This window comes from Rhinopithecus bieti, unplaced genomic scaffold (assembly GCF_001698545.2).
Source record: "Rhinopithecus bieti isolate Rb0 unplaced genomic scaffold, ASM169854v2 scaffold_3043, whole genome shotgun sequence".
Classification (NCBI taxonomy): Eukaryota; Metazoa; Chordata; class Mammalia; order Primates; family Cercopithecidae; genus Rhinopithecus; species Rhinopithecus bieti.
The window spans coordinates 826467-849420 of record NW_016804580.1 but is presented as its reverse complement, the minus strand read 5'-3'; the positions used below and the strand labels follow the sequence as shown (position 1 = coordinate 849420).

The following is a 22954-nucleotide window of genomic DNA, read 5'->3' as shown; positions in this document are numbered from 1 at the left end:
AAATAAAATAAAAAAAGAAAAGAAAAAAAAGAAATATTTCAGTCCTCTAAGAAATGAAATCAGAGCTCCTAAATTTTATCTTAACCCTACTTTTGATCACAGACCTTTGCGAATCTTATGAATGGGTGCTTTTCTCAGAAGAGTGCCTCCGTGCAAATTTTGTATTCAATTTCAGGGGTTTAAGAATTCCTTGAGGGCACTCTTATTTTAGGCAAACTGCCTTCAAGTATACATTTTCTTCCTTTTGCAGGTTTTACTTAATAGCGAAAATCTTATTTTCTATTTTCAAAGTGCTTTCCAGTTTATGGAACCATTTTGTATGCACATTTTGGCCCCTGTCCCCAGTTCTATCAGTTGGTAGTGTTATTCTCACTTGGCAGATGAGGTAACTGAAGCTCAACAGAGTGTAAGAATTTGCCCAAGTCAGTGAATGATTCTTGGAATCAGGAGCCAGATCCACCAGACTTTTGTCCGTTATGTCCTAACATTACCTGAGCAGTAAAAAGAAAATCTGGCAAGCAAAAACAAGATTGCCTCCCACATTTAGAAGAATGATTGAGAAATCCTAAATGGATGCCAGTTTTAAAACATGAGTTATTTACTTAACAGCAATTTCAACTTGCAACATAAGGCAACCTTGGAGGTGACTGTTGAGGATGGCACTGTTCTGTTGCTTGTTAATTATATTTATAAGCAACTGAGTGTTCCTTCTATCCCTTCTTAACCTGGACCACAGATATCAAATGGCCAAGAAGAGCATTGGATGGAAACAATGTAAAATGCTATTTTTCTTCTGGGCCTCTTCACTTTGGGGCCTCTTCACACCAGCACACACTTACATCAGGTGCTGCTTGTGTTGGAACTATTTGTTAGGGTAGTGGTTTTCTCTTTTTAAATCTTTTTTTATGTAAGTTGTACTATCTTCCCCGACTGGATCCAAAGAGTAACCGTTTATTTTAGTATGTGTCTTAAAGCAGCAATGCAATGCATGTATTAAATGTACAGAATGCCTCTTTGAAAAATGTGTTGCTGGAAAGGCCAAGCAGACAGTTGCCGGAATGACAGTGTGGCCTTGTGTTCTCCACAGAATAAATTTGAGAGCTGTCATGAGACATCCCAGCTTACATTGCATTGATGATGCACAGAAAGAAAAGCAACCTCAGACCTAGATTCTCTTTCCACTTAGGGCATTATAGACAGTCATCTATTACGCAGACAGAAGAGAATGGGCCGCAAACGTGATGTTCGCTGCAATAGGCTATACTTAAATTAAGAGATACTGTTTTGTACCAATTAGTGTGCACCATGTGCTTTGAATTTGTTTTTGACAATTCCCTTTCAATGTACTTTAATATTTTTAAATTATGAGAATAATCCATACTTGTAACAACATGGAATTCTCCAAATCGATAATTCATGTTTTATCCTTTGCTCTGCCAGTTCAACCTCATGCCCCACCTTAATTTGAGAAAACCAACATTAATATTTCCCTTATTTGAGAAAATCAACCTTAATAACTTAATATTACTCTTTTCTTCTTTTACACATAAACATTTAGTCATATACATATATGGATTTCTTCTGTATTTTTTCAAAAATTGGTTGATAGCAAGCTTAGTACATTCTTATTTTTTTATTATTATAGACCTCCCTCCAGGTCAGTGCATACAAATAACTCTATTTTAATAACTGAATAGCATTTCATAGTATGGCTATAGCATATTATTCTGCTTATCACCTGGGAATGAAATTTCCGGTTGTTTCCAATGTTTAGTTATTGCAGGCACTGTTACAATATGAGCATTTTATAGGCCTTCTGATCATTTTCCACTCAGTAAAGTGAGTTACTAAAGAAGTGAAGAAGTAGGGACTTCCCAGAGTCAGCCATTTGTCTATAATCATGCACTGCTATAATTAGTAGCCTAGCACATCATAATGAGAATTATGGAGACTTATGTGTAGAATCTTTGTCTATGTGGGAGCGTCCCTAAATGTAGCTTTTATTTTGTATTGGAGTCTTTTGTGGTTAGCTTCCATGTGAGGATTCGCTGCAGAGAAGAGGTGATCTTTCAGCTGTTATTATATCCAATCTTGATCCCTTCTGAGCAAATCAATTACTTGGGTTTGGATAAATCTAGTATAGTAATGATGGACTGTACCCAATCAGCCACTTTTTTTTAGTTTTACCTTGTTAGACCACAATCTTATGTATTTATGAGTGAGTGAGAGAACATGGATTTTGGAGTACATTAATTTTAAAAAGCTCTCCGTGGTATTATTTTGAAATTAGGAAGGGAGGGAATGCTACTTGGATGACCTGAAAAATTTGCCCAGATCGCCTCGATTGCTTACTATGTGATAAATGGTGCTGCTAGGCACATGTTTCAGGATTTTGAATACTCAGGAAGAATTCTTAGAGTGTGATTATGGAAACAACCAATTTCCACACGTGAAAATGAGCATGCTTATTAATGGGGCTGCAATTGCCTATTGCATTCAATCACATTTATAACCAGCAAGGAGAATGAGTGTTTTGCATGATTTAGTGTTTACACAATTGCAGTTGCATGGCAAAGCTTGCTGTACTAGAGGCTTTGGAAAGAAGCATATGTGGTCCTTTTGCGGGTAATAAAATGGAAAATCCAATTTGCAATTGCAGAATAAGCCTCTGAGTGATATACGATCTTCATAGCAGCATCGGTCAGAGGGTCACTGCTAATCACGGTGCTGCCTGGCTTCCCCAGTGGCCTGCGCCTTCCGACTGAGGAGTGAGCAAAGTGAATCTGTGTCTGGGAGCCAGCCAGCGTGTCTGTAGATGCACCACTTTCTAGCTTATTAGATCCTCTTTGTCACAGTGCTTAATCCTGCTGCCTGATCCTTGTTAGAACACCACCAGAGCGCCGCTCAGCCTTCTAATAAAGGGGACGGGTGAGGGACCTAACTCAACGCACTGAAGCGTGTGGCGTCAGGGCGATTGCAGGCTGACTGACAGCGGGGTGAGATGCTTCCTGCATGTTATTACTTAAAAGGGAACCTACCTCCGACAGCTGACAGACGAGCTCTGCTGAGGCAATAGTAACTTGTTGCTAGGCCAATATGAGTCAGGTGTCATCTTTTCACACAGTATAATGGCCAGCTTTACTCTAATTATATTAACCCTCTTCTGAAATTGCTTCATCCCTGACTGGTGCAGAGTGAGGAAAGAGAACCCAGAGACAAATCGCTTGCTGGGAGGATTGCAGCGCTACAGAAACAGGTATTGTGTTATCCACCGGTGACATTAAGTTGGAAAACAAAACAAGCATGCCCTATTACAGCAAGTCCCGGTTCTAACTCCGAAGAGACATTGCTCTGTTTGGCTCGTGCAGTTTCCATCCCTGTCATTTATAATAGTTTCCTCCTTTAAGGTTTGCCCTGGACATTATACCTGGGTTTCATGGCTCTTTGTTAAAAAGAAAGAACAACATCAAACAGGAAGCTTTTTTCTTTGCTTTTTTCTCCAGTGAACCCTAATCATTCTTTTCTATTAGGCTCCTAAGTTCAAGTAGCTTTAGGAAGCACCTGTGAATTTAATTTAGTAGCATTGCTTAATACTGAAGTAAGCAGATGAGGGTGGGGAGGGTAACCCAGTCATCTGTCCCTTCCTTCCCACTCCCCATCCCAGCTAAAATGTGCAGATGGCTTGAAAGTGATATAAGTGAAGATGATCATGAATAGCCTGGGGTCCTTTCTGTTAACCCTGAGTTGCAGACATTAGCGTGTGACTCCTTTTCCCTGAAGGGAGTATGTCTGGCTCTCATCCAGCATCTCCTGTGTGCTCCAGTTAGCAGCCGTCATTAGCAATCTGTGATGCCTCTGCCGTCTCCACTGACAGCACCTAAATAGAGACATCACTTGGGATTGACAGATCTCCAGGGGATTGCAGGCTTCAGACAAAAGGGCCCAGAGAACATGGCTGACCTTTCTTGGCATTATTCTCCCTCCATGAGTGGCAGTCAGGGAGCATAGAACTTTAGTGTATTATTTTCAGAGGATTACCACTGAAAAGACGGCACGCTTAGTAAGATGCTGTTAATAAGTTAACAAGAGTCTGTGTGCGTTCCACAGTGGTTTTGCAGGCCATCAGTAATAGAACACGGGTGCTTCTTTCCTGCAGAAACACGTACCTATTCCTTAAGTTTAAGGAGGGGCCTTTAAAACCAGCTTTGCTTATAACATACCTCCAGTTTCGGATGATCGGGGCAAGCCTTGGGGATTCAGCGGAAGCAAGCTTGTGATGCAGGCTAGAAAAGAAGAGTCTCTTCCCCTCATTACCCCAAGCAAGTCTTCCCAGGGCAAATTTGAAATCGCTGAAGCTTGTGTGTGTCATCCTTCCCGGATCCTTTCCCTACTCCACGTTGTTCTCATGCTCACCAAAGTCCCTGAAAATACAGTGTAGTAAGAAATGCTGTGTGCCCAAATGTAGCTGACTTGCCTCCTCTTTTCACTCTTCCCAAAGTGAAAAAAAAAAAAAAAAATGATGTGTTCCTGCAGTTCCCCTCTGAACCAGATGTTAAAAGCAAAGCGCTTGTGTAAATAATTGAATATCCTGGATGCATCTTCAACAGAATAAAATTCTACCAACTAGAAGTTCCAACTATATTTCTCATTAGGATAACCAATTTTGCAGAAGAAGGAAAGATATTTAGGGCAAAATACTCACTAACTAGAAAATCCCCTTAGCTTAGGAATTCATTTCTGTCCTATTCCATAAATATGCAGTTTGTACTTTTCATGGCTTCTGCTGCTTTTTTCTCATCCACTTTGCCATACACATATTTTTTCTTTTCTTTCTTTAAGACATTCTTGCTCTGTTACCCAGGCTGGAGTGAAGTGGCGCCATCTCGGCTCACTGCAACCTCTGCCCCTCAGGTTCACACAGTTCTCCTGCCTCAGCCTCCCGAGTGGCTGAGACTACAGGTGTGCACCTCTGCTAATTTTTTTTTAGCAGAGGCAGGGTTTTGCCATGTTGGCCAGACTGCCATATGGTCTCGAACTCCTGACCTCAAGTGATCCACCCACCTCGGCCTCCCAAAGTGCTGGGATTACAGGCATCATCCACCGCGCCTGGCCAAGAATACACATATTTTTTCCAACCACCTCAAGTTTATTTTTTTCATAGTTGATTCTATGCTGATGTCTGTGGGCAGAGATTAGAGGCAGGAAGATGACAAGATAGAAGCATAGGTTGTTTCTCAGGTGCATGTTTTAAGAGAGACATGTTGAGCTCCAGCACTGCTATCCCCACCTGATGAGGACATTGCTGCACCGTGGTCACTGTTGTCTGGTTTGTAACCCCTTCCCTTACTAGCCCTGGCTCCTAAGCACGATGGGCAACATACCATTGTGCACATAAAATACGACATGTCAGAAATAGACTTGTTTTTACATGGATGGCTTCTTTCCAGGAATGTATATTACATTCATTTTTAGGAAAAGAGAAAATTGGAGAAAAAAAAATCGTGAAGGATATGGAAGACAAGATATATTGAGTGCAGCAAACTAGATTTTAAGAGAAAATAAGAATTGTAGAGAAATGTGAACAAGGGGTCAGTTTCATTCTTGGGACTCTTAAAAACCCCCTCCCTAAGTAAAGATAAAAACAAAGATCAATGGCAGCCCCTTGCCAACAAGATCAAACCCAGGTGAGATACTCAGCTAAGCAGAATGCATACCACTAAGGGTTTTCATTGGCCCTAGGCAGCTTTCTGACTCATGGTTTAGAGAATCAAGCTCACTGATTTCCCAAGTGACTTAATATCTGACTAACGATGTTTCACCATTAAGATGAGGAAATTGACAATATTGATAATCTTGGAGAGAAATGGATCTGCTTATTTTTGTACCGAGCACCAACAAATTCTTAGTAGCTTTGGGAAGATGATGAATTACTCTATGTTAATATTTAGTAGTGTCTATTTTCTTTAAAAAGATTCTGTGAAATTGTAGTCATTTTCTTTTCTTTGTTTTCTGAATAGTTGCAAGTTCATAGAACAAAAGGAAAGATTCAAAGTATCTATTATTTTGTTTTAAGGAACAATATTGCATTATCTTCCTCATAAAAAATTTCATTTATCCTTTCATTTCCGAAGCTCAGATCAGCTAGGCAATGATTTGCTTTGTGCTATACTTGCATCCCAGAATATGTTTTCATTGTCCTGAGTTACCACCTGTGAAAACATAGGCAGTAGAGCCTGAGAACAGCAACAACATATAACTTCAGTTGTGTCTTAGAAAGAATCATTGCTGTGTCTCTAGGTTCAAACAGTCCCAGGCCATGGACGAGAAGTCTGAAAATTGATATCCTCAGTAGGACTTTTAGGGACAGACCTCCACATACATCCCTGCTGCCTAACTTCTCTTTCTCTGTTTCTCATTTTCACAGGTGAGTGCATTTTAGGAAGTTCTTTCACGCATTGCCTTTTCCATTTTTGAATACATAAAAAAAAAAAAAAAAACCAGTCAACTGGTTGTCAACAGAGGATATCCAGATAACGGGTGCTTGCTGGCTTTTTTAGGCTACCTTCATTAACTCAGCCTTATCTAGATTGATGTGTAACCTGATAGCCTCACCAAACACTGTAGAAGGAGTATGAGATTGGCCGGGTGTGGTGGCTCACGCCTGTAATCTCAGGACTTTGGGAGGCCGAGGCGGGCGGATCACGAGGTCAGGAGGTCAAGACCATCCTGGCTAACACGGTGAAACCCTGTCTGTACTAAAAAAATACAAAAAATTAGCCGGGCGTGGTCGCGGGCACCTGTAGTCCCAGCTACTCGGGAGGCTGAGGCAGGAGAATGCCGTGAACCCGGGAGGCGGAGCTTGCAGTGAGCCGAGATTGCGCCACTGCACTCCAGCCTGGGGACAGAGCGAGACTCCATCTCAAAAAATAAAATAAAAAAGAAGGAGTATGAGATTGAGCATCAGCTTTAAGTCTTCACGCTGGCTTTTTCATCTTGGGCGTGTTAGTTAATTTCCTTAAGTTTCCATTTCTTTACCTACAAAGTAATATTAGTATCTGACCTTACGGATTGCTGGAGAATGAAATGAGGAATGATTTTAAATGGTCATTAGTCTTTAACACTGCCATGTTAATGAGATTCATTTAGGGCTGATTGCGAGATGTGCTTATGCTCTTATACTTGAGTGACAACAATTTGACTTGGGTAACATTCCTATCTTTCTCCATTCATACGCTTTCTTGATTGATGAAAAAAGTGGTGTTGATCAGATTGGGTCCAGATCAGCCAGGACAAGGCGTGATGCATACTGACATTGTCAAGATAGAATTTCAAGTGGTTTTCATATTATCACTTGTCTTAATCTTGAACAGGTCATTTTTGTCTCCGCAGAAAATATCTCCTTCCCTCCGCTCTGCTTCCCTTTTCCATCTGTCTTCTTTCTTCCTTCCTTTGTTCTTAATTTCTTGGGCCAAGGTACTGTCATGACTGTGTACCTGTGATGACTCAGGTTAAGAAATTTAAAAGACATCAAATGATCCGAGAGGTACTTAGGGTTTGATTTAGGGTACTTAGGCTGTATTTACTGAGAAGGACTTCTTAGACCTGCTCCGTATTGGATGAAGTGACCTTCAGTTTTTTTTGTTTTTTTTTTTTTTCCTCCAGGAAACTTGGATTTAACTGGTCAGAAGCAGGTATTCAAAGCAGAGAACAATCCCTGGGTGACCCCCATTGCAGACCAGTTCCAGCTTGGTGTGTCCCATGTGTTTGAGTATATCCGTTCTGAGACATACAAATAGTAAGTAGACTCTGATTTTCTGAAATAGTAGACTGTGATTTTATAGTATTTATAATTATGTCTTTAAAAATATTATGTGACAGTATCCTATTGGTGTCAGTTAACACTTAGCATTTTTAAATGTTCTATTAAAAACTGCATGTTGGCCAGGTGTGGTATGGCTCACACCTGTAATCCTAGCATTTGGGGAAGTCGAGACTGAAGGATTGCTTGAGCCCAGGAGTTTGAGACCAGCCTGGGCAACATAGCAAGACCCCATCTCTACAAAAGAAAAAGAAATTATCCAGGCACGATAGTGCATACTTGTCATTGTAGCTATTCTGAAGGATCACTTGAGCCCAGAAGATTGAGGCTGCACTGAGCCGTGGTCATGCCCTGCACTCGAGCCTGGGTGAGAGAGCAAGACCCTTTCTCAGAAGGAAAAAACAAAAACAAGAAAAAACAGCATGTGGTCATTGTCTCTACTTGTAAATTGTTTTTATTGACATTTTCAAGGGGATTTTACCGATTTTCTTTAGAGAATTTTTGAGGTATTAAATTAGCTGAATGTTCATGGCACTAAGGAAATTCACCATTCAGATGAGAACATATTTTTTTCTTCTGTGAATGCAAAGAATTACAAGTGTTCTGAACAAAATTGTTAAGCAGTTTATTTATAAAATCAGTGGAGAGTACTAGCAATGCGTCATTCTATTACAGAGAAGCTTTTACTCTAGTGAGATGATAATCTCTTAGAGAAAAGGAAAAGGCAGGAGAGGAAGCGGAATCTGCCAGCTTAAAGTCACAGCACCAAAATACCTCAAGTCCTCACTCCAGGTGAAAGGAGTCTGTGCAAAACTGTCCCAAAAACTTCACCATTCCTGCTTCTTTCTTCTTCCATGTGTCAAGGCTGAAAGGAATTCTGCCACTTCCACGTGCTTCTGTTGTTATATCTACCATCATTATTTTCCTACCTTATCCCAGTCCCCAGCTGCAAAACAAACTGTCATTTATCACAATGTTTGCCTGACCCCAAATGCTGAGATCTAGTATAATTTTAAGCATCTACAAAAAAGACAAAACATCCATAGTTAAATGTAATCTGTTTTTGTGTCTGGCATCAACTTTTAAAATTTATTTTTAATTAATTAATTTTTTTTTTTAAGAGACAGAGTCCCACTGTATTGCTAGACTGGAATGCAGTGGCACAGTCACAGCTCACTGCAGCCTCAAGCACCTGGGCTCAGGCAATCCTTTCACCTCAGCCTTCCAAGTAGCTGGAACTACAGGCACATACCGCCACGCCCAGCTAATTTTTTATTTTTTGCAGAGACGGAGCCTCCCTATGTTGCCCAGGCTGGTCTCAAACTCCTGGTATCAAGCAGTCCTACTGCTTTGGTCTTCCAAAGTGCTGGGATTACAGTCATGAGCCACCATGTCCAGCCTGGCACCAACCTTTGGGAATGTCCCAACTATTGGAAGAAAGATAGAAGATTGCTAAAGGTCACATTTAGTTAAGAGTTTCATTTCTTTTTTTTTTTTTTCTTGGTGTCAGAAATATGTCCCATACTCAATAAAACCCTGTGAATCTGTGCCAGGCCAGTGGGTCAGGATTGATTGGCAGGGCAGAGCCTCTGCCCAGAAATGACTGGCTGCGTTCCTGTAGTCTTGCAGCCTGAGCGCCATGCTCCTGGTGAGACATTTAGCGCTTGCTGTGGCCATGTTTCCACCAGACAGAAACAGAGAAGACAAGCTGTAAAGAATAATGGCCTGCCTGAGCACGGTGGCTCACGCCTGCAACCCCAACACTCTGGGAAGCCAAGGCGGGTGGATCACCTGAGGTCAGGAGTTCGAGGTCAGCCTGGCCAACATGGTGAAACTAAAAATACAAAAATTAACTGGGCATGGCGGAGGGGCGCCTGTAATCCTAGCTACTCAGGAGGCTGAGGCACAAGAATTGCTTGAGCCAGGGAGGCAGAGGTTGCAGTGAGCTGAGATGGTGCCACTGCACTCCAGCCTGGGTGACAGAGCAAGATTCCATCCCCAAAAAAAGAAAAGAAAAATGAACAATCGCCTTAAAACGAAATATACTAAAATTGCCAAAATGATACCATATCCTCCTATATAAAAGCAATGTAAAGCATGGTTTAGATTATTTTAGACAATACTGTGACACTTACAATATAAGTCTAAAGACTTACCTTAAGGATAAAATGTGAGATAGGTATAGGATGTGTATTGTTTCATAAGCCATATAGATATGTACAGTTATTACAGATTCAATCTTTTTAAAAAATATATGAATATAGCTCACCCTTGGAAATTAATTATGAAAATGTGTGAAAATATAGTCACAAATTAGCAGATGATTGTTTATCTTGTTCCTTTTAAATTGTTAATCATTCCTATCATGAGTTTTAGAGGGCTCTAATTTTTTCTTAGTAAATGGGAAGCTATTTAGAGCTTGGTTTGTACGGTATCTTGAAAAAAGTTATTCTGTATATGATGGTATACAGAAAAATACATGAGCGAACTCCTAGCCATCTGGAATTAGAGGAAATTCTCTATTATTCTGGTTAACAATTTTTAATTTTCAATAGATGAGTTTATAATTTACAGAGGATGAGAATACATTGCATATGAAAGTGCTTTTAATTTTAAAAGATTAAATTGTGAGTTTATGGATTTTGTATTACTTCAAAGTAATTCTTAAGCAATTAATCACCATTCTGCACTGTTACAGACTATTTTAATTTATTTGAACGTGGTTAGGATTCTGGATAAATGAGAGGTATTATAACATAATTGGTATATCTGTTTTTATGTCTGTTATTAACATCCTATTTTGGGGGGTTGGCGTAGTCTAAGCAATGTGTCTGCTAACTTTTGCTGTTTCACTTCCTCATGGAGACTTGGATTATTTTTTATGCGGTTAAGTCAACATTCAAAAGCTTCGGTAGGCTGGGTGCAGTGGTTCACGCCTATGATCCCAGCACTTTGGGGTGGATCATGGGGAGATTCACCATGAAGTGGGTGAATCAGTTGAGGTCAGGAGTTCAAGACCAGCCTTGCCAACATGGTGAAACCCCATTTCTACTCAAAATACAAAAATTAGCCAAGTGTAGTGGTGGGTGCCCGTAATCCCAGCTACTAGGGAGGCTGAGGCAGGAGAATCGCTTGAACCCAGGAGGTGGAGGTTGCAGTGAGTTGAGATGGCACCACTGCACTCCAGCCTGGTTGACATAGTGAAACTGTGTTTCAAAAAAAAAGAAGCAGAAGCTGCAGTAAGCATAGGAGAGCCATTGCCCCCTTTCCACTGGGACCAGTTGGTTCCATAATGGCTGCTTTTAGGGGAATCTACATGATCCTCTGCTGGGAGGTCACAAGGGACATGAGCTCTGCTAGGGCAGGGGCCTGCTGTGAGTTCTCTCCTCCTTGGGAAGGAGAAGAGGGTTGGTTACTTTGTGTATTTGAGTTTTTTGGCCTTCTCTCATTCTCCTGTAGTAGCTGTTGTCATCCCTTTGTCAAACATCCTAGCCCAAAATATGGACTGTTAGCCAGCAAGACAATAAGTCAAACTTTTAGTCATTAAAAAAATAATAATAACTGTACAAAAATGCCACTGCTGTGTTTCACCAGATTAACACACATTGATTTTCAAAATTAAGGGCCTCCTTTATATGAATAGATCTGTACTATATTAGTATATCCTTCTATAATTAGAACCCAACTCAACTCTTTGTTTGAAGCAGCCATTTCATAATTAGGGAATTTTTAATATCCTATCTGAAAAAAATTATGCAAATTAGCAGGTTCTTAGCTACTTTTAAAAAATGTTTTATATGTGGCAGCCTTCGGGAAGAGGCAGTTTATTCATGATATTCATAGTTTTTTTAAAAAAGCAAATCTCACAATCATTGCCATAGTTTTTGATCTTCTATTCTAAAACTTATAGTTCCTACTTTTCACTTCTTTGTCTCTGTTGTTTAAGCCGCATACTTCCCCTTTATTAAAAGCAGTCCTTATATATTTATCAGTGTCTGTGTGTTGTGGATGTGTATTTGTCTGTCTATCTTTAACTACCATTGAAAGCATACTTTTGGTTTTGGCACTTAAAATGCCTGTGAACCTCCTCCTCCTTCCCCCACCCCAACCCCTTTTTTCTAACCAGTTAACCCATTACCTAAATGAGAGGAATAAAGAATGAAAAAACTTACCGTAATGTTTTCTTTTCATTCATGTCTGTGGTCAACGTTCACAGTGACCTTCCTCGGGGCACATCCTCAAGTTCTTCTGAGTTTAGGGCAGAGAAGATGGATGATCTGATTTATAGGCTCTGATGGACTCCAAGGGGAGACATGGATGCTTGAAACAAAACAATGAATTCATATGTCAGCAGAATTAAAATACTTGGAGATGACTTAGCTTCATGAAGACGGGAACTTGTTCCGTTAAGCAGGAGGAGTGTGGCTGGTAGGATGTTGAGGTATAGTACTTCAGAGATGGCTCTTTGGAAGTGACATTTTGGGGCATTAATCACAGCCCCTTCATCATGTCTCAGGTGGAAGCTGCTCTCTGTTCATCTTTCGTGCGTTCCACAGGGGAACCTATTGGCTGGTGTCATTGAGTTGCTGGTTAACATAAAATGACATACTTAGTTGGGTGGTTGAAACTCGCATCCTACGCACATCATTGTGTTTTTAAACTGTTGCTGAATTATACAATCACCTGTTAACTCTTTATCTGATGGTGGTTGTCTCTTTGACCTCTTTCATGTCTGTGAAGCAGAATTATGATGGAATACTCACCACTTGTTAAGTTTCCAGAAGGTAGATTTTTTTCCCCCTAGGAGGGGCAGTCAGGTTGAAGTTAGCACCCTTGACAAGATTCTTTGTGAAAGGGGGTAACTCACACTTTCCACATTTCCATCAAGGAACGCAGATAGCAACTGCAAGCCATTTTAAAAGCTGACAGGTTAACTCTTGTCAACAAGTTAACAAAAGAAGAGATTTGACAAATGTTATGCTGAAAATGCATCTGTTGAAAGAGGTATTTGGCAAACAGGCGTCATCATGAAAACTGCAATTTGCCAAGCATGGCAATCCTAAAGCCTCATTTCCAGCATGGCATCACTCAAAAGATGCTTCCTCGTCATTTCTGCCTTGTCTTTCTCACCTTTCTTTTCTCTCTCCAGGAAAGTTCCCTGCTCGTTTGTTTTTTGTGTGTTCCATTTTTTAAACCTTAAATGAAATCCAGCCATACTATTATTCATATTAGTTAACAGAAGCATTTTAATAAAGCAGTCTTTGGTGAATGGTGGGAAACCATGAGATAAAAGCTGAGAATTCCTCTTTATTAGAAATCTAGCCAAATAAACCATACTGTTTGATTTATAAGGAAGCATTCTTTTGGCTGTTGGTTATTGTTTTTCACATGGTTTTACTTGTAAAATTAAAGCTAAGTAGTGTTTTATTTTTCTTCTGCACTCTGTGTAAACCTGTTACAAGCTATAATGGACATAAATGGGCTTTATTAAACAACTACTATATCCTCTAATGACTGCTGAGTCGGTGGCCTAGAAATTCTTTAAATAACTTCACTGATATAACCGGTTCACCAAAAAGCTAGGGCATTTCAAACCTAATAGGTGAGCACATTCATTTTAAAGTAGCCCTTCACTGTAGGAAATTATCTCTAAGAAAAACTTAATAAACATCTGATGAAGTGTAAATGGGTACACAAAGGTAGCAGATGGTTTTATAAATATCTTCACAAAGATGGAGGAGAGGGTTAAATTTCCAGGATCTTTCAATGGTTAGTAAATTGAGCATAGTGACAATCAGTATGTAGAACAATGTAGACTCTTCTTTTTCATTGCTGAAAATAGCTCAAATTAAGCCACAGAGAAACAGTATTTCCGTGTAGTAGACATAAAAATGAAGAACTGTTTTTCTTTAAAGCTTTTTTTCCCCCCCTTAGAGACACAGTATCACTTTGTCACCTAGGCTGCAGTGCAGTGGCGCCCTGATAGCTCGCTGCAGCCTTGATCTCCAGGACTCAAGCAATCCCATTGCCTCAGCTTCCCTAGTACCTGGGACTACAGGCACACACCACAACACCTGGCTAGTTTTTTATTTTATTTTTTTGTGGAGATGGGGTCTTGCTGTGTTGCCCAGGCTACTCTCAAACCCCTGGCCTCAAGAGATTTTCCTGCCTCAGCCTCCCAAAGCGCTGAGATTACAGGCATGCACCACCGCACCTGGCTTTTAGCATAAAGATTGTTTTTGCTTTTTAAAAGTTGACTATGTATTCTCTTCCTGGTGATATGTATTTTCTTTGTAAATGCTACATATTTATATTATTTTTTCTTTTTTTTTTTCTCTGAGACAGAGTCTCACTCTGTTGCCCAGGCTGGAGTGCAGTGGTGCGATCTCGGCTCACTGCAAGCTCTGCCTCCCGGGTTCACACCATTCTCCTGCCTCAGCCTCCTGAGTAGCTGGGACTACAGGCACCCGCCACCACACCCAGCTAATTTTTTGTATTTTTTTTAGTAGAGACAGGGTTTCACCGTGTTGGCGAGGATGGTCTCGATCTCCTGACCTTGTGATCCGCCCACCTCGGCCTCCCAAAGTGCTGGGATTGCAGGCGTGAGCCAGTGCGCCCGGCCTATTTTTTCTTTTTTGAAGTTGAAAATGCATTATCACATTTTATCCGTAATATATGACTCAAAGTTTTGGCATCTCTGGACCTATTTGCAAGAAAATATGTTGCATTTAACCGGTATTGCTAAAGAGTATTAGAGAAAAGGGAAACCCATATAATATGTTATATTTGGGGTGGTATTGTGTTACATCTCTTATTTCATGTTAACTTCAATGGCAAAATTAGGTAGCATCACATTTTAAAACACAAAGAGCTCCAGAATGTTTATCCTACTGAATAAAAGTAAGCCAGTTTGTAATATTAACTTTTGAAGGCTGGTTGCAGTGGCTCATGACTGTAATTCCAGCCTTTTGAGAAGGTGAGGCAGGAGGATTGCTTGAGCTCAGGGAGTTCAAGACCAGCCTGGGCAACGTAGTGAGACTTTATCTGTATAGAAAATGAAAAAAATTAGCTGGGCATGGTGGCACATGCCTATAGTCTAAGCTACTCGGGAGGCTGAGGTAGGAGGATCCCTCGAGCCCGGGAGGTCAAGGTTGCAATGAGCTGAGATCACACCGCTGCACTCCATCCAGCCTCAGTGACAGAGTGAGACCCTGTCTCAAAATAATAATAATAATAGTTTGATTTTTGGTTTAATTGCCCAACAGTTCCTATATGTGGTCATGAGGCATTAATCACCCTGCTAAATTGTTACCTCTCTCTTTAATATGACAGGAGGAATACAGACAATGTAAGGAAGAATACATAACAGTTATTACTCTCTTCTAAGTGTTTTGATAGATTTCTTAGTGTATTTTGCATTTAAAAGGATTTTTCTTTTCTGCCTTGTAACTTGGTTAACACTATTATTCATATATACTTCACAGGTAACTAGTATTTTTCCCTTTTTGGCATTTTCATAATTTATTCATTATATGATTTCACAGGCTTTTGAGGCTTTACTTTTCTATAATTTTATAGCTCATGCAAAATGGTTCAGTTTTTTAAATGGAAGGTGCTTGTTCCCATTTGATATTTCCAGGACACTTGGATTCTGTGAGTTAAGTTGGGAACTTCCATCCCCTAATCCTATGAAAGTAAAAGGTGAAACTCTACTAAGGTGCAAAAACCAGCTTCGGGAGACTAGCTGTATTCCTGAAGGCATCTAGTAAGACTCCATTTTATACGAGTCCTATTCTGGAATGTTTTTCACTGTGAGATGCAGTAGAGGCAAATAAAGACTTGGAAAATGTACCCTCCCATATCCACATTGCTTTCTTCACTACTTTCCTCTGGTCCTCTAATGTGGTCAGTCCTCCAGCACTCTGTGCTTGCCTAGGAGCTCTGACTGGGACCTGGTAGGCCCGGGTTTGACCAGTGAGAAAAAACTCTATGCTCCTTGCCTTTTTTACTCAATGCAATTTGCATTTTATTCAATGACTGGTGTACTTATCTTTGAAGAGTTGTGGATAGCTATTAGAGGGGGCGTAGGAGCAAAAAACTACAGCTGCAACATCAAAGGGAGAAGAGAGATTTATCCTGAACCCTGCACTACAAAAGACTTTTCCATAGGATTTTAAAGAGTAAAACTATCTCAGTCTCTCTGTGTGTATCTCTCTCCTCCTATTCCAGTCCCCTCTTTCCCCTATTCCCTTCTCCATTCCCCTCACTCGATTGTTGACTATCAACCCTGCATTTGGCATGCCTTATACAGCTCCTAATATGGAGCATGATACATTACAGTATCAATTTCAGGTAAATAGAATATAGATAATTTGTCTCACTTGACAGAAGGAAAATAAATATCAGCTAGAGTCCATCCATACTCCAAAAATCCCAAAGTGTGTCAGGTTACATTCTCTTCAAGAGGAGCCATTCTGAACTCTTTTTGGATGCTATTCATTTGATATAATCATATTGAACTATTGGATATTGACCTCAATGAAGTGAAATTGGTCAACTCTACATATTGATTATTAACTCCCAGGAATCTTAAAAGTTCAATGCTTGATGCTTTCTATTCAGCCAAGATGAGTTATTGCCTGCATTTGCTGTTTTTATTTGAGAGATAAATTTAAAAGTGGCGCTTTTACAATCAAACAAAACTGTCTGTGGTTTCTAATCTCTACACAGTAATATCTTGTTTTTTTACATGCTGGTTTTTTATTGAGCTTTGGTGTCTTATTCTGGCCAGGCATTGTTGGAGGTTTTGTGGGGTTTTTTAAATTTTTAATTTTTGGCACTGAAGGGTTCTTCTGTGTTGTCATTTATTTTAGATTAAAATGCAAAATGCTATGAAAGGAGTTTCAATCAACTTTATCAGATAAAAAACTTAAATGTGAGTTATGTTCACAGGCATTTATCCATGCCTCAATGTATTCATCAAGCATTAAGGAAATAACTTGCCATATTTTCTTCTACTGTGTTTGCATATTATATTATTTGTTTATAAGACTCTTGATTTTTTAAAAATGTAGTCAAGAAGAAAATATTATCCACTCTAATAGTTCTCTCTGATACTCACGAACCAGAGCAACTCCATCTTGAATGGGAGCTGAGTAAAATGAGGCTGAGACCTGCTGGGCTGCATTCCCAGACTGTTAAAGCATTCTAAGTCACAGGGTGAGATAGGAGGTCAGCACAAACTACAGTTCATAAAGACCTTGCTGATAAAACAGGTTGCAGTAAAGACACCAGCCAAATCCACCAAAACCGAGATGGCGATGAGAGTAACCTCTGGTCGTCCTCACTGCTACCCTCCCATCAGTGCCATGACGGCTTATAAATGCCATGGCAATGTCAGGAAGTTACCCTATATGGTCTACAAAGGAGAGGCATGAATAATCCACCCCTTGTTTAGCATATCCTCAAGAAATAACCATACAAATGAGCAAGCAGCAGCCCTTGGGGCTGTTCTGTCTATGGAGTAGCCATTCTTTTATTCCTTTACTTTCCTAATAAACTTCCTTTTACTTTACTCTGTGGACTCGCCCTGATTTCTTTCTTGGGTGAGATCCAAGAACTCTCTCTTGGGGTCTGTATCAGGACTGCTTTCCTGTAACAGTTCATTTTTAAATAATCTCATTTGGTTTTGTTTGGTTTTGAGACAGAGTCCCGCTCTGTTGCCCAGGCTGGAGTGCAGTGGTGCGATATCGGCTCACTGCAACCTTTGCCTGCCAGGTTCAAGCGATTCTCTTGCCTCAGCCTCCCAAGTACCTGGGATTACAGGCACATACTACCATGCCCAGCTAATTTTTTTGTGTTTTTAGTAGAGATGGGGTTTCACTATGTTGGCCAGACTGGTCCCAAACCCCTGACCTCAGGTGATCCAATCACCTCAACCTCCCAAAGTACTGGGATTACAAACATGAGCCACCACACCCAGTCTAAATAATCTCATTTGGAACATATGCAATTCTGTCATTGTCAGAATGCACATACCTTATATTCTCTATCCAATTAGGTAGTGTTTATTTGGAAATTAAATTATTGAAGTTTTGGTTATTTTTTATGGCAGGTTAATGAATAAGTACAGTGGCTTTTGGGTGTTTCTTTTTCTTTTCCCGGTGACAGCTGATTTCGTCTTTACTGTTTGTATTCGTTTGCTTGGGCTGCCATAACAAAGTACCACAAATGGCATGGTTTAAAAGCAGAAATTCATTGTCTCACGTTCTAGAGGCCAGAAGTGCCAGATCAAGGTGTCAGCAGGGTTGGTTTTTTCTGAGGGCAGTTAGGGAAGGGTTTGTCTAAGGCCTCTCTCTTTGGCTTGAGATGACCCTTTTACCCATATGCTTCTTCACATCATCTTCTCTCTACGTATCTCTGTCTCTGTGTCCAAAGCTCCCCATTTCGCAAGGACATCAGTCATCCAGGGTGAGGGCCCACCCTAATGACTGCATTTTACCTTGATTATCTCTGCAAAAACCTGTCTCCAAATATGACCATTGAGGACTAAACTCTGATTTTTTTTTTTAATCTTGCCCAAATTCCTATCTAGGGGTTTGGGGAGTCATGCTCTACAAACCATAAATTCCCATCAGATGGGTTTTATTTAACCCTATATATCCTGACTTACTTTCCAATCTGACTCTGGCATAACATTACGTGACAAAGAAGAAAATAAAAATATTTCACCCCAAAACATGTTTCTTTGCCATATTTTGTAATGGCCCTGCAAAGCCATCCTTTGTGGGGAAAATGTGCATCTGTAAAGAATCTCTACTAACATAGCTAGATCTTTTCTTTCANACTTACTTTCCAATCTGACTCTGGCATAACATTACGTGACAAAGAAGAAAATAAAAATATTTCACCCCAAAACATGTTTCTTTGCCATATTTTGTAATGGCCCTGCAAAGCCATCCTTTGTGGGGGAAAATGTGCATCTGTAAAGAATCTCTACTAACATAGCTAGATCTTTTTCTTTCACCGCCCTCCCAATCCTGAGGAGATGAACTGAGTGTCTAGCACCCCTTATAGGTTTGAATAGGGAACATTTGTCATCTGTTGTCTCTAAGGACAGCCACTATGAGACTTCAAGAATCTTGGTCTCCACAATCTTTTCTCTTAACCTGAGCATTTCCTTTCTATTAATCCCAGGTCTTAGACAAACTCAACCAATTGTCAACCGGAAAATGTTTAAATCTACCTAAAGCCTGGAAGACCCGGCTTTGAATTGTTCGAAGTTGAGCAATTGAATTGAAGTTGAATCGTTGAACTGCCTTTGGACCAAGCCAGTGTATTTCTCAAATGTATTTAATTAATGTCTCATGCCTCCCTGAAATCATGAAACCAAGCTGCACCCTAACCACCTTGGGCACATGTTCTCAGGACCTCCTGGGGGCTGTGTCAGGACCACGGTCACTCATATTTGCCTCAGAATAAATCTCTTCAAATATTTTACAGAGTACAAAAAGGTACTCTCTTTGTTGACACCATATTCTGAGGTATTGGGGGTTAGGACTTCAACAAAAAAGTATTTGGTAAATTTGCCATATAAAATAACCAAAACTTCAATGATAATTTACACAATCTCGATATAAACACCATCAATTAAAAGTATGTGCATGTCAAAGGCGATAGAATTGTTTGTTTTCCCAATGAGATGATTTACAAATTAACCATCATAGTGGAAAACAGTATTTTCTGGGCTATTTTTTAATACCGTGAGCCTTATAAACACATATGAAATAATATACAAACACAGTAGAATGAAATATTTATTGTTACTCAGATGCCCAGAAATGTCATTCAGTTCTTTATGAATTTATTCCTTCTTTTTCCTCTCTTCATCTGTAGCCTCTACACCTTCACAGGGAGGCATATTCTGTTTATGGGCCAATGTGTTTAAATGGCTAAGTCTTGACCCATGCCCATACCACACACACACACACACACACACACACACACACACACACCCATCCCACTCTTAAGACTTGGGTTTCAACATCATGTTATTCTCCAAAAATGCACATTCACCACTGTTTCATTGTAAGGAATGGCAGAGGGGTCTGTGTTGTTTTTAATCTTTTAAGAATGGACCCTATTAAAACAAAAGTTGCTTTGAATTTGAAGATGCATTAGGAATGAAAGGTACCTAACAAACCGCCTCTTTGTGCTATTTGGTAGAGAATTCATGAAGGGAGGGTTCCACAGAGTACCAGCCCCCACTATTTCCTTCACTAGAATCTAAGGAGGGCATGTGTGGTGTGGAGGGTCTTTGTGTTTGTGTCATGTGATGGGACCCCCTCCAGTATGTGTGGAACCTGGGACCTGTGTGGTCCTGTCTGATGGCTGTTGGAGTTTTGTTACAGGAAGGGTCCCGATCCAGACCCCAAGAGAAGGTTCTTGGATTTTGCACAAGAAAGATCCAGGGTGAGTCTGCAGTGCAAAGTGAAAGTAAGTTTATTAAGAAGGTAAACTGGTAAAAGAACAGCTACTCCATGGACAGTAGGGCGTTCTCGAAAGTAAGAGGAGGGACGTGTGTCCACCCTAGGTAACGTGTGTGTGTGTGTGTGTGTGTGTGTGTGTGTGTGTATGAATGATTTTAAAAGACCATGGGGAGATGTGCTCTGCTACTAGGGTTTGTGATAGAGGATTAATTTTCTTAATTACTATATTTTGCAAGAATCAATATTATCTTTAAAGCAAAATTAGGAATGCCTTTGTTCTCCAGATATCAGGATATCAGGACACTCCCAAGTCTGGGTCTGTTTAGTCAACATTATCAGTCTGTTCCCGTAACTGCAAGCATCTAGAGGCTAGGAATGCCTACCTTTCTGGGAGTGCAGCCCAGCAAGTCCCAGCCTCATTTTCCTAGCCCTCACTCAAGATGGAGTCGCTCTGGTTTGAATGCCTCTGAGGGTTTTGCCCCATAGCATGTGGAGTCAGAGATTTGCTGTCCCATCTTGGGACTCTGATCACCACATCTGGAGCCCTCATGATTTTTGTCTCATTTTTCCTACTTTGTCCCAGGAGATCTATGGATTAGTGGATAGTGTCAAGAGACACAGAGTTCTCTTCTCGTGTAATTAAAGCTGGCTTGCTTTCTCAGCATGCCGAGAGATGTATCAAAGATGGAGTGCTTGTTTTCATAGCATGCACCATGCTGTGAAGACACAGTGACTCTTCTGTGAAACACTAAGGAAAAGAAGGGGAAATAAGGCATATAGGACTTGTTAAAGGAAAAGACTTCAGGTAGAAATGGATTGATTTTATTATAAATTTGAACTTTTAAAAAAATAACATTTTAAAAAACATACAGACAGCATATATATATGGCATATACATAGGAGTGTTCTTAGATTGCTCATCTTAGAGGTGGCTTCTAGTGCCAGTTTTCTCATGGCAGATGACCTCATCCCACCCACCTCAGCTTCCCCATCTGCAAAGCTCAGGTTTCAAACTAGATCATCTCTGAGGGTCGTCCTAGCAATGATTTCTAATCCTCAGTTCTTTGTTTTTCTAGGAAACATATTTTATTATTGACATCAATTAATTATTTTTTTAATTCAATTTAATTCTTAAATTTGCCTCCCATCTGGATTTACTTTATCGATTTTTTTAAGGCGATAGAAGACAATGATGACCCTGAATACAAATTGTTACAGGAAAATGGATCCAAGATAAAATTACCAGATCAACCTTTTTATTCCATATTTTATGGAATATCTAATAGATGTTTGGCAGTAACTTATTCTTACACATGAATTCCTGACAGTTTCGATTCTTCAGACTTATTAATCAGTGTAGTCAGCACCAGAGCAATTTTATGAGACTTACCAGTCATCAAAAATTTATTATCAGATAAATCAAAGAAACAACGAGCATCTTAATAGGGTAGAGAAAGTGGCATGTAAAGGATCATTTAAGACGGTGCTTTTTGTCAGTTGTGCATTATATTTACAACCAATAGCTGAGAACTTACTCGTAATTTCATGCAAATAGTCAGCAGGGTGATAGTTGCTGTCTTAGGTAAACCTTTTCTCTGTTTTTCTCCAGCAGCATGTTGTGTTTGGTGTTAACTATAAGGCTAAGACTGCTAAATAGACACAAGATAGGAAGCATTGTTTTCCAATGTTAAGCCTATAGCATTTGTTTTAAAGCAGTATCTCCATTTTCTTCTGGATTTTATTACAGTTGTCATCCAAAATCAAGAGTTACTGAGCTCAGCCCTTTCCCTTGGGAGCAAGGTGCTAAACTTGAGCTCTTTGTTTTGTTCTATTGTTTTGTTTTTTTCCTGACATAGTTTGGATATTTGTCCCCACCCAAATCTCATGTTGAAGGTGAGGCCTGGTGGGAGGTGTTTGGATCACGGGGGAGATCCCTCATGAATGGCTTTTGCCATCCTCTTGGTGATGAGTGAGCTCTCTCTCAGTTCACACAAGATCCAGTTGTTTAAAACTGTGTGCCACCTCCCTCCCTCCCCTTCCCTTTCCTCTTGCTCCTGCCACGTGACATGCCTGCACCCCCTTCATCTTCTGCCATGTTTGTAAACTTCCCGAGGCCTCCCTATAAGCAAGCAGATGCCAGCACTATGCTTCCTGTACAGCCTGCAGAACCACAAGCCAATTAAACTTCTTTTCTTTAAAAATTGCCCAACCTCAGGTGTTTCTTTATAGCAATGCACGAATGAACTAACATAGTCCTTGTTTTTTATTTTCTTCTTCTTATTTTTTTTTTTAACTTGAGCTCTTTGGAATGTCATGGGAAAATGGTATTCAAATTGCCTTTCTTATGTCCAGGCTCCACGTGTGTCTTCTGTCATGAGACATAGGCCTGTGTCTGCTGTATTCTCAGCACTGTTTTTGATACCCCGTTAAAGGTGTAATAAAAGACCACATTTCTTAAAAATCCAGTTTTTGGCTGGGTGTGATGTCTCACACACATGTAATCCCAGCACTTTGGGAGGCCAAGGCCAGCAGATCACTTGAGGTTAGGAGTTTGAAACCAGCCTGGCCAACATGGTGAAACCCCATCTCTACTAAAAATACAAAAATTAGCTGGGCATGGTGGTGCACATCTGTAATCCCAGGTACT

General features: G+C 40.2%; 1 protein-coding gene across 1 annotated transcript in view; it reads left to right on the top strand.

The window, feature by feature from the left end:
- RSU1 (Ras suppressor protein 1) overlaps positions 1–22954 on the top strand; it is a 240987-nt gene that overhangs the window by 125581 nt on the left and 92452 nt on the right. The window contains exon 8 of the mRNA XM_017869189.1: positions 7663–7795. Coding sequence (XP_017724678.1) covers positions 7663–7795 — 133 coding nt within the window. The remainder of the gene's footprint in view (positions 1–7662; positions 7796–22954) is intronic.